Source organism: Ictidomys tridecemlineatus, chromosome X (genome assembly GCF_052094955.1).
Source record: "Ictidomys tridecemlineatus isolate mIctTri1 chromosome X, mIctTri1.hap1, whole genome shotgun sequence".
In the NCBI taxonomy this organism is placed as follows: Eukaryota; Metazoa; Chordata; class Mammalia; order Rodentia; family Sciuridae; genus Ictidomys; species Ictidomys tridecemlineatus.
The window spans coordinates 81265821-81277716 of record NC_135493.1 but is presented as its reverse complement, the minus strand read 5'-3'; the positions used below and the strand labels follow the sequence as shown (position 1 = coordinate 81277716).

The 11896-nt window shown below is 45.8% G+C and overlaps 1 protein-coding gene, 1 long non-coding RNA gene and 1 other non-coding gene across 4 annotated transcripts; 1 reads left to right on the top strand and 2 right to left on the bottom strand.

Annotated features, from left to right (window-relative positions):
• Positions 1 to 8173, bottom strand: Maged2 (MAGE family member D2). 2 transcript variants are annotated; one of them, XM_005339788.4, is made up of 13 exons: positions 8019 to 8173; positions 6452 to 6525; positions 5618 to 6112; positions 4947 to 5255; positions 4763 to 4826; positions 4453 to 4532; positions 3880 to 3974; positions 2969 to 3048; positions 2833 to 2875; positions 2475 to 2537; positions 1162 to 1276; positions 319 to 761; positions 1 to 136 (listed from the first exon to the last, which is right to left on the bottom strand). In XM_005339788.4, exons 2-12 carry the CDS (start codon positions 6494 to 6496, stop codon positions 327 to 329), a joined length of 1824 nt encoding a protein of 607 aa, XP_005339845.2. In that variant the 5' UTR covers positions 6497 to 6525; positions 8019 to 8173; the 3' UTR covers positions 1 to 136; positions 319 to 326. The 2 variants fall into 2 exon arrangements, with proteins under 2 accessions (XP_005339845.2, XP_005339846.2); XM_005339789.4 differs by lacking the exon at positions 8019 to 8173 and adding an exon at positions 7393 to 7510.
• LOC120891176 (small nucleolar RNA SNORA11) lies at positions 1452 to 1579 on the bottom strand. The gene has a single exon (XR_005735572.1). It is a non-coding gene; the product is annotated as a small nucleolar RNA SNORA11 (small nucleolar RNA).
• A 103-nt stretch (positions 8174 to 8276) lies between the features above and the next one.
• LOC144371735 (uncharacterized) lies at positions 8277 to 11467 on the top strand. Its single transcript, XR_013431825.1, has 2 exons — positions 8277 to 10490; positions 11298 to 11467. It is a non-coding gene; the product is annotated as an uncharacterized LOC144371735 (long non-coding RNA).
• Positions 11468 to 11896: the final 429 nt, after the last annotated feature.

Sequence of the window (11896 nt, the reverse complement as noted above, 5' to 3'; positions counted from 1 at the left end):
TTCAGAAATGGCAAATAGATTTAATGCAGAGTATCAACGTCTGTTGATTGATAGTGGCTGCCTAGAGTGCTGTTTTGAGTAGATTTCTGAGGGTGCACCCTGGCTTGAAGAGAAAGACTGCTGGGATTAGCAATATCTGCAAACACAAGTAAAAGAAAATTAAAAATTCAATTAATATTCACCAATCAGGAAGAAATAAAATGCCCAAAGCAGTGTCTTTTACACACACTCTGTATCATTCTCAAAACCAGGCTTCATTCAGCTCCTCATCCCATTCCCATGAGCCCCAGCTTCTACCACCAAAATTATGACAGATACCTGAAATCTCACTTGTAGGAGAAACCACAGGCACCAGAACTGCTACTGGTACTGGCACCAGCTCCACCAAGGCCAGCAAAGAGCCCAAATGTGAGAGTGGCAGTCAGGCTAGCACTGGCACTGAAACCACCACTGGCACTGGCACTGGCACCAGCACCGGTACCGGTACTGGTACTGGCAGCAGCACTAGCACCACCACTCTCTTGGGCTTTGGCTTTAGCTTCAGCTCCCGCCTGGATCCGGGCTTTGGCCCAGGGTCCAATATCAGCTTCATCCCAGTTGCAGGGCCCAGCAGCATTCTCAGAGCCAAGGCCAATGCCCATTCGGGCTCTAATCTCAGCCCTCGCCTTGGCTTCAGCTGCAGCCTCAGCTGCAGCCTTCAAATCTGCTTCCATTGCCTCACGGTACTGAGCTGCCCATTCCTTGGGATCCTTCTTTTGTACCTGAAATGGAAATAACAACCATTAGAAGGATCATAATCAGAGGACAGATACCTGAAATATCTGTACGTACTATTTGCTAGGCACCATATTACATGCTATATGTAATAGCAATCATACAGTAAGTTCTAATAGCAATTCTGCACCTACTATACTATTCCATCCCTGCACCAACACTTTCTAGCTCCATAACTGGAACATATCACCTACCAACCTTTATGGACCTGTTTTCTCACATGCAGTAAGATAATACCATGTCAGTTGTAAGTGCCTGCCACCATGTTTGAAAACAAGAGACTTTAGAATGTTTATATATGACTACAGGCTGTTCCGCACACAGCCTGTCTCAGCCAGGGGCACCCCACACTCTTGATGTGCCAAGCTCAAGCAGCTCTCCAATTACCTTGCAGGCAAATTTCAGGACTTTCATCTTGCTGGTCTCATAGTAGGAGCGCAGGCCCCAAAAGAACTCATACTCAGGGGGATTGCTATTGGGGACTCTGGCATAGTCCAGGTACCTTGAAAAGAGAAGTTTAAAGTCTTTATTTCCAGGGCCACCCAAGGCCAACCCATGCATGGACTAGACAGGCTCTAGGTGATCACCTCTCAAACTAAATACCACAGCCTTCCCCTTAGTATTGAGCTCTGTCTCACTGGTCCTTTCTGAAATTCACATGGAGGTGTAGAGGGTACACATGTAGGGCATTTGTTCATAGGGAAGCCACAATTTTTGTGGCCCTTGTCACAATAACCCCATATTCCTGTTGGGTGTGTTGTAAACAGAGAAGCATTCTTCAGGCCCCCTGCTCTGAGCACACCCCACCACAAGGGTTCTGAAGCCTGGCTGAGCCCCTGGAAAGATCTATTATAGAAAATGACTAGAAAGATGATAAGGGAAGAAACAGTCAACCAAGAGCAACCTGCTCTTTATATTACCAATTGTGTGGTGTGTGTGTGTGTGTGTGTGTGTGTGTGTGTGTGTGTGTGTGTGAGAGAGAGAGAGAGAGAGAGAGAGAGAGAGAGAGAGAGATTATCTGTGTGAATCATCACAAGTTCTCCAAAGAACAATGATAGGGTGGCTCTTGGTCAAAAAGTCAAGAGGGTTGGACTCCAGGCCCCAAAGAGCCTTTTACTAGCTGTTGGATATTCAAATGTCCCCTCTCAGAGCCTTAAGTCCCTGAAACACAAAAGGGGATGGGAAGACATTCTGCAGGGTAGTTATGAAAATGAAATCAGTTGTACAAGTCATGTCACCAGCATGGTAAAACTGGCTACATGAAGTTTTTATACTGAGGCATTTCTTTATGGAAATTAATTTCTATGAGGTTTTTCTTAGCACAATAAAATGAACCAAGGAATTAGAGTCAAGATCCAACACAACTCTTCCATTTGATACCTATGTAACCCTGTGCAAATGATTTCACCTCTCTGAGCCTCAGTTTTCATGATATGTACAATGCTGGTGATGACAAACTCTCCCTTGTAGAGTTGCTCTCAAGGCACATAAGAGTCCACATAATAGAGCGGGAAATATACACTACACTTGTTCCCTATCAATGCCCCCCAAATAACCTACCAGCTGCACACATACATGCATTCACCACATACACACATGTGCACACATGCATATAGGAATTCACTTATGATGCCTTCACTGTTCAGTTCTGACACAGGTGAAATGCATGGAACATACCAACACTAGCCAAAGATACTTACTTCTGCTTCACAAACTCATCAGTAATGAGCTTCTTCACATCCCCAAAGAGTGAGTGATGTATCCTAAGAGCAGAAGAAAGACAAATAAACAAACAAATCAATGCCACAAGAACAGTAGTACTTCCCAGACATGGGCAGAGGCAATTCCAAGATGGAAAACAAGTTTCAGCACAGGGGGAAGCTCTATAGAAGCTCGAGATACAGTGAGAGAGGGAACAGAGTAAGAGCATTTGCCCATCCACCCAGCCCAGCACCCCCCGCCTGCTCCACCAGACCACCAGGCTGATGCAATCCTGGGACCGTCCTCTCTTGCCAAAGGACAACACGGACAGCAAGCGTTGAGAGAGCCCAATCATACCCAGGGCGCAGCCCCAACTTGCGTAGCACCTCCCAGATGACAGCTGCAAGGGGAGGCAAGAGGGGACAGGGACAGAAAATGAACACATGGAATTCAGAGCACAGCCACCCATTAGGTTACATGCCCATCCACTCACCCTCACTGGACCTATTTCCATTCATGAAGATGATGCTAAGAAGCACCATGAGGAGACCCAGCTTGGGTGAGTCCTTGGTCCTAAGGGAATAATAAGACAGAGAAACTTTATGTCCATGAGCCATGTCCATGAGACACACTGGCCAGCTCACTAGGCTAGCCTCTCTTAGATTCCTTTGATATGTGAGAATTCTGTCCAGTCTATGTTTACAGCTCTACATGACCCTAGGCAAGTCACTCAGACACATGAGCCATGGTGTCCTATTCAGTAAAATGGGAAAATCATATCCTATCTCTATCCCATGTTGCCAAAAAAATGGAAGAATACCTGTCACAAGTTGACCAGATAACAACACAGGTACCCAGTCAATGTGAGTCCTTTCTTCTCCCAGAGCCCTCAGACCTGAGAGAATTCTAGGCAAAATCCCAGTGACGAAACTCCCCATGACCTTGGGCAAGTTTCCAGGTTCCTCCAGGCTTCAATCTCCTTATCCATGCATAGTAAGCACTATGCACAGATGTATGTACAGCATATCCAAACCTTTCTTGCCATTGGAGCATCATAATCTGCCCACACCAGGAAGCCCTCCCATGAGAACCACTCTGCCAAGGCCAGGCCAGGCATTCAATAGGAAAAAAATCAGGCCACAATAGGCCTGGGAAGCTTCTGAGGAGACGACTAACCTAACAGCAGGAATGTCCCATCCTAGGCTCTTATGTTCTTCAGTCAATCATAATCAGGTACTACTACTGTATGCAGGACTCTAACCATGAGTGGGATCTGGGGCAGGGGCTTTTTAGGTCTTGTCTTTTCTGACCCTCTAAGAGGACATGGGGAGAGAAGGCAAGGAAAGGGTAGTACCATGTATGAAAGTCGAAGCCCCCTCTAACCCCATCCCTTTTTCAGCTTACGTTCCCAGTATTCCTGCATCTGTGGGTTCTAAGGTGCTGAGAAGAATGTACAAGTGGTCATTCTTATCAATTTCCTTCAACTGAATCCCAAATACCTGTGGATGGGAGAAAAACTTGTGAGATCACAAAATTCAGCTTCCCAAACATCCTGAAGCTAACCGTGTACCTAAGGGTTTTGAATGTGTGAAAAATCAATGAGATACTGCTCACAAAGCACACAGCTAAGTGCCAGGCACAAGTAAACAAGCAATAAATGTTCTATTGTCATTATCTTTATGATTAGTGGGAATCCAGGGAAACAGGAGAGTATGTAAAATATACAGAAGTACACGTCCAGGGGAAGACAGAAGCCAGGACTAAGTTGGGTGGATTGGATCTTGGCTGTGCTTACACCACTGACTTGCTGTATGACCCATGGCTGATTTATGCCCCTCCTCAGGCTGCTGACCATCTTCCCAGTGATGGGGATCTATTAGTGCATCTCTGTGGTTTCTCCCCCAGAAGAGACATTGTATACCTTTGTTCTATTCAAGGTTTCCCCAGTCTACCCATCCCCCAGGGCTGCCCCTTCACCTTCTCCAATGAATAGCCTGCTCGTTCAATGATTTCAGGGTACACATCAGTATATTCTTTGATGATGTCCTTCAGCATGTCTGCAACGGGAGAGTGTTGCCAGCACCTGGGCTAAAGAGATGCCCCATGCCCAAGCTACTGACCCTTTGCCAACCATGCCATGGGTGGCATAACCAGGTTCTAGCACTGCCAAATTAGAACTTTGGGAGGAAAGAGGTAAGAGTGTAAGAGTGAGGGGTGCTCCCAGCCCACAGAGAGAGGGCAATGGAGGGCAGAGCTTAGGGAAGGGTTAAGGTTAGTAAGACTCTACCTGAGCGTTTGATGGGAATCTTTGTTTGGTCTTTAGATAATAGGTACTTCACCAAATCATTTGCCTGGAAGAGGAAGAAAAGATGAAAAGAGCAATATAAGTCTGCAGAAAACCTGAGAGGTTAGCAGAAAAGGGTTCAGCCAAAGCAGTGGAAAAATCAGGATAAAAAGGATAAAGTTCTCACCCTCCCTTGCAAAAGGGCAACATCACGAGGTGGTGGTGCTTCAGGCTCCTGGGATGACTGGAGCTTGGCAGCTCTACGCCGGGCCTTGCCCCTGCGGGCTTTAGGTGACCTCAGTGAGAGCAATGCTCTCCGGGCCCAAGCAGCCAACCGAGTTCTTGATGCCCTACGGGCCCAAAAGGCTATGGGACCCCTTGAGGCCCTGCGGGCCATTGAGGCCATTAGGGCCTTTGAGACCCTTCGACCACCTGTGGTTCCAGAAGCCTGACTTTGATCACTGTTGCCATCCTCTTCCCCATCCAGATGTTTCACCTGCATCAATAGAAAGGAAACTCAACATCACTAGGTAAAGCAGGTCCTTTTTTTACACCTTATCTCTTTCAGGAAGCACCCCCTAATCCTGCCCCAGTAGTAACAGCCTAATTCACTGGATACTGGCCTCACTGATTGCTGGGTTTGTTTCTCTGACTTCCAGTTGGGAGTTTCATCCCCACAGCAGACCAGGAACAACCCAAGGGTGGGGCCTGAATCTTTTCCTCTTTCTATGTGCCCCACTGGCTCTGTGTATACCACCCTGGACTCAGCGTCCTCTATAAAACTGAGACTATGAGAATTACAAACCAAGTGAGAAAAAAGGAATGGAAAAGCAAGGGTGATGATTGCAGAAGTCTTACCTTTCGGGCTTTCTTGGCCTTGACCTTGGGTCGAGTATCCTGATTCTCCTGAACCTGGGCAGCTGCACCCTCAGGCTCAGGTTCATCTGCTGGAGCCTGAGAGGTAGCAGTCTCAGTCTCCAGAGCCTTTGTATTGACCTTTGTATCAGCTACACAGCTGGCCTTTTTGGTCTCAGTGGCAGGTACTGTCACAGCCTGCAGGTCAGCATTCTGTGTCTTGGTGTCAGCTGCTGGACTCTTCTTTTCAGCTGCCAGAACCTGAGCATCAGTCAGCTTGGTGGTAGTAGGTGAGGCCTTGGTGGTAGCTGACTCCTGAGCCTTTGAGGCCTTTGAGATCTCTGTAGCCTTTGAGACCTCTGTAGCCTTTGAGACCCCTGAGGCTTTTGAGACCTTTGCAGCCTCTGAGCCCTTTGGTGTCTCTGAGACCTCCAAGTTCTGGGTCACTGTTAACAGGGTCTGCATCGTGGAGCTACTGTTCTTTTCTGAGGCTTTTGCCTGCAAGGGGAAACAGGGAAGCTCACTGACCTTCTCCCCACACCCAAGCAGGCAAATGGCTCCAAAATTCCAAGACCACACTTCTCTGATCTGTTCTGACTTCGACTTGCAGTGTGTTCTGACCACCTCAGCCTCCCCTTCCTCTGAGCAAGAATTTATGATAGAAGAGGGGCCCACCCACCCTCTCCCTTCCTCCCTTCCTCCCTCCTGAGGGAACCCAGGCAAGGAAGTGGGTGGAGATGGACAAGTGGGATGGGAAGGGAAGTGCCAAGGGATTTGGAGCAGCAACAGGGGCTGGAGAGGAAAAGCAGCTGCATAGAAGACAGAAAGAGGCCTTACCTGGAAGCGAGCTGGACCCGCACCACTCTTGCTTGTGTCAGACATGTCTCAAGTTGGCCTGGCAAGAGCTGAGCCTGAAGGGGAAAAGGCCTGGGTCAAGCGGTGAGCCCAATGCACGTTGTCTCCCGTTTGGCTTAGAGGTTGATCCTCACCTTTTCTAGGGCCCCAATCCCAAACCCCTCCCCCACCCCCAACGACTCTGTTCTCAGATACAGAAATCCAAAGACTAGGTCTCAATTCTCTGCAGCCGCACCCTCCCCTTCTCCAGGAAGATGTGCCAGCGCGGCAGCTCTGAGGACCCCGCCCCTTTTCCCAATGCACCCCCCCAGCCGCAGGTCGACAGTGCGCATGCGCGTCTGCTGCAGGGCCCATCTCAGCCCCGCCTGCTTTCCCAGCACAAGCCCTTTCTTTGATGTCCACCGTGCACATGCGCATTCAGCAGCTGGCCCGTCTTGGTGCTGGCCTTTCTCACACGCCCCTTTCTAGCGATACACGATGCGCATGCGCAATAGTTAAGCTCTCAGTCCAGCACCCAGCCCTAATACACGCCTCTCTCCAGGTCCGCAGTGCTGTTCGGTCCCGCCCCCTCCCCAACAACCCTCTCTCCCAAATTGTCGCAGCTTCTGGTGGTCCCCGCCCCTCCCCTAATCACACCCGCCTCACCAAGTCCACAGTGCCTTCTGGTCCCGCCCTTTTTCCTAACACGCCCCCCTTCAAACAGGGGCAAAACACATCTAGGTTCCGCCCCTTTCCTATTACACCCCCTCCTCAAATTTAACTAGTGATTCTATCTTGGGCCCAGCCAACCTGGGTCCAGTCCCTCCCTTTCCAGCCGGATGGATCCGGTATGATCCGGTCCTTAAGGCAGGTTTTCTCCAGATCCCAGAGGGTGGGGCCGACCCCTAGCGGGCTCTCATCCAAAACCGGGCCCCACTGCTCACCTCGTCCTCCTACAATTCCCGAGTGCGTCCACTCTCTCCAAGCCCCTCCGAAACTCGGAGACCGCCCTCCCCCCTCCAGGCCGGAAGTGGTCCCGCCCCTTTCCGCCTCCCTAGGGGGCCTCCGTCCCAGCCTGTCTGCCCCTCCCCCGCTCCCTGCTCCTCATTCCTTATCCCCCTCCCTATTCCCTCTGCCTTGCTCCCTACTCTCTATTCCCCCATCGCATTTCCTATTTTCTGCACAGAATTCCCTATTCCCGTTCGTTACATCCTCCTCTGTGTTAACTGTACACACCCTCCCCCAGTACTCTTTAACCCCTCTCTGCATCTCCTACTCTGTTCTATGAATCTCCACTCCCCCTCAGTATTCCCTTCACCCTTGTATTTCTTGTCCTCTACCCAACATGCTCCGTTAGCCGTTTTTCTCCGTTCCTCCGCTAGTCTCTGTTCCCCAGTCCATATACAGTCTACTACTTTATCAGTCGTCCTTATTGCTTTCAGCCCACTTCGGGTCATCTCTGCTCCAGCTGCAGTGGTGCAACAAGAATTGCCCACCTGCCTGTCTGTAGGTTTGAGGTGTTGGAATCACTGTCCGACCGCCCGAAAACTCCAATCTCGACGCCACTCACCTTGTCCTCGAGTGAGTCTGGGATGCGTCTGCCCTCTCTCAGTCCCTCTCCGAAGTCTCAGGCTCCTGGACTAGAGCTGCAGACAGCCCAGCCCAGCCCAGCCCCTTTCCGCAGCCCCCTGCCACCCCCCCTCGCCTTCCTCGGGGGTGGGGCAATGGGGCCCCGCTCAGGGCTGTCTGACGCCAAAGCCCATGTTTATGCCACTGTACCAGGCTCGGTCTGAAGCCCTTCCAACCCAAACCACCCCCTGAAAGCGAGTCATTCATTGAATTTATTTATTTTTATATCTTTATTTTTTCTTATTACAAAGGTAATGTGTTGATGTTGTCAAAATTTGAATAATGCAAAAATATGTAACAGACCAAAGAAAAGCTAACCTTAACTCATTTCCCCCAAATACCACTATTAACATTTTGATACTCATTCATCTAGATTTTTTCCCATTGATTTACTAATTATTTGGGTTTTCTCATCATACATGGTACACTATACTAACTCTTCTGTGACCTGTTTTTCTCTCCAGTTACATGTTTAAACCTCTTTCCCTTAGTGCACATTTTTCTTAACAGCTGCATAATCTTTCCTTGTATAGATGTCCCATAACTTATTTAGCCAGTCCAACATGCAGGGACATTCTGATTGTTTCCTTTTATCCCCTTACTGTTGCATACATTGCTACAGGATACATCCCAAGATCATTTTTTTGTTAATGCAATTACTATATAACTCAAATGACACAAAGTGTCAACTTATTTCAAAAAGTGCACCAAATAACATTTCCACTAACAATGTCTCTTGTGTCATGTTATAAGTATTTTTCATATTACTTATGATATACAAAAGGGTTTGCTATACAAAATGTTTAATTATTATGTAGTTAAATACATCCCTTTTTCCTTTATCAAGACTGGATTCTACTTTTTTGCTTTTTACTTAATTAATTTTTACTAGTGCATTATAATTATACACAGTATTTGGATTCATTGTGACATATTCATACGTGCACATAACATAATTTGGTGAGTTTTATTCCCCATTACCTCCCTGTTGCCTCCCCTCCTTCTTCCCCTGTCTTTTTCCTCTACTCTACTGGTCGCTCTTCTATTTTCATGAGATTACTACCACTTATTTCCTCCTTTTTTCTCTCTAGCTTCCACATATGATCCTTGACTTTCTGAGTCTGGCTTATTCCTCCTAACATTATGTTCCTACATTCCGTCCATTTTCCTGCAAATGAAGCAATTCTCCCCTTTATGACTGTATAAAGTTCCTCTGTGTATATCTACCACATATTCTTTACCCATTTGTCTGTTGACAGGCACCCAGGCTGATTCAATAATTTGGTTATTGTGAATTTTGCTGTTATAAACATGGGTATGCGTGTATTGCTATAATATACTGACTTTAATTCTTTTGGGTAAACACGAAGGAGTGGTATAAGCAGTGTCATATGGTGGTTCCATTTGGATGCTGCTTCTTGCTGAAAGATGCTTTCACCACTTCTATTTATAACAATCCCTGTTTGTTTCAAGAACTTTCATGGCTCTATTGTTTAAACTTAAATGTCTGATCATTCCAAAGTTTGTTTTGTATAAGGATTCAGCTTGGTTATTTTCCAAAATCATAGTATCTTACCCCTATGCCATATGCAAACTAAATAATCTTTTACCTCATTTGAAATGGCACCTCAATCACACAATAAATTAACATAAGCAATGGGGGTCTATTAGAATAAATTAAGATATAAAAAATTGTGGTACATAGATAAAATCATCATTGTTTACAAAATATATTAATACAGACCTGGAAAACTAAAAAGTGTCAACTAAAAACTTGTTAAATACCATAGTTAACTTAGCACAGTGGTTAGCTGCAGAAATAACATTCAATACATTTCCTGTATCTAAATTTGATTCAAATGATTACAAGTGTTTTGGTTCATGAGAACACCTTTACCTTTAAAAAGCAAATAAAATGTCATGAATCCCTTTGTTTTTATAAATAATTCATATCTCTCTCCATCTCTCTCTCTCTCTCTCTCTCTCTCTCTCTCTCTCTCTCTCTCTCTCTCTCACACACACACACACACACACACACACACATATTTCCCCATGTATTCAAGGTGGGTTTCCATTCTCCTGTTTCCTCTTTTTCTCTGAATTTCTATTTCCTCCAAGTTTGTGATATCATCTCACCACTTTCTTGCCTCCCAGGTTCTTGCCCCTATCCATGCTTGATATAGCCCCTCATTTTCTTCCAATTCTGGCACCCCAATTACCTATCCCTTCCAAATTATGACAAGTCATGAATGCCAATATGAAGACTGAGTCTTAATCCTGAGAATACTGAGGGATTATTGAAGGACTCAGGGGGTGGATAAAACAGATTTGTGTTGCAAGAAAGAACGTCCTAGCTGCTCTATGGAGTATGTCTTGTGGAGAAGGGGAGAGTATGACTCAGATAGACATCCGGGTAAGCAATGATTGTGGGGTTTCCCATGGTGGTAGCAATGGAGGTAATTAGGAGTGATTGAATTCAGTAGACAGTAAAGAAATGAAAAATAGGATTTTTGTGAGTAGTAATTGGATTGTGTAGAGAGGGGTTAGTAGGATGGGGATGTTAGAGGAAACTTGTGAGGACCTGATTTAAGAGATTATGTGGATGGTGACCACTTTCACTGAGCTATGGAATAGTGAAGAAGGGACAGGATTGAGGAAAATTGAACATTTTGAGGCACTTGTGAAACATACGAATGGAAATTATCTACAAGCAGTTGAATGTACATGTCTGGAGCTCAGGAAAAAGGTCTGGGCGGAAGTTCTATATCTAGGAGTCATCAGTATATAAATGGTTCTTGAATTCGTGGGAAAGGGCAAGAGCATTCAGGAAGAATGTATTATGCTAAAAGAGGCATGGGCCTAAGAGCCCTGGAGACCGGCAGCATTTATGGTATAGGTGGAAGAAAAAGATCCCATGAAAGAGGCTGATAAGAAGTGCCCAAAGATATTAGGAGGAAAAAAAAACAGAAGAAAATAGTGCCATAAAACCAAGGGAAGTTAATGTTTTTAAAAGGAGAGAGAGGTCAATAGTGTTTAATGCTGCTAAGATGTAAAGAAAAGTGAGACCTGAAAATATGTAGGAATTTTGACAATTTGGTGGGGTCTCTGGTAACCTTGGAAGGAATATGTTCAGGGAAGATATTTGTGGTTTGATTGCCAATTACTTACACTGGTATCCATTCTCCTCTCCCTGATTAGTAATAGGACATCTCATTTTTAGATGGATACATAATTCCCCTGGGAATGAAGGCCATGAGGACTGGAGTCACACTCTAGGATGGAGGAGTAAAGTGAAAAGAACCTGGATCCCTAACAATTTTATGGATCCACTACAGACTGTATGCCTTTGACTTCCTTTTAATGAGTTAAATAAATGAATGTCTTATCTAAGCCATTGCTGTTTTGGAGTTTATCCCCTAGTGGTTTCCTGATTGCAGTGAGTTGAGATGTGAGTGGCAGGTAAGATATTCATGAAAATGAGCAGTTTTTTAAACAAAATCTTTTTTATTAATTTATTTTTATGTTGTGCTGAGAGTCAAACTCAGTTGCTCACAGGTGTGAGGCAGTTGCTCCACCACTGATCTACAACCCCAGCCCAATGAGTAGTTTTTTAAAGAAATACCTGAGCCTGCTTTCAAGGCTTTCCCAAAATCTGGCTCTCGCAATTTTTTTAGCCTTTTTTCTGTTGTTTTTTTTTTTTTCTGAGAACTATATACAGTTGCCTAGATTCCACCTAAACACAATATTTCACCATTACCAGATGTGCCCTGCCTTCTCTTGCCTAGAAGTTTTAGATCATGTGAATTCTTCTCCATAAAA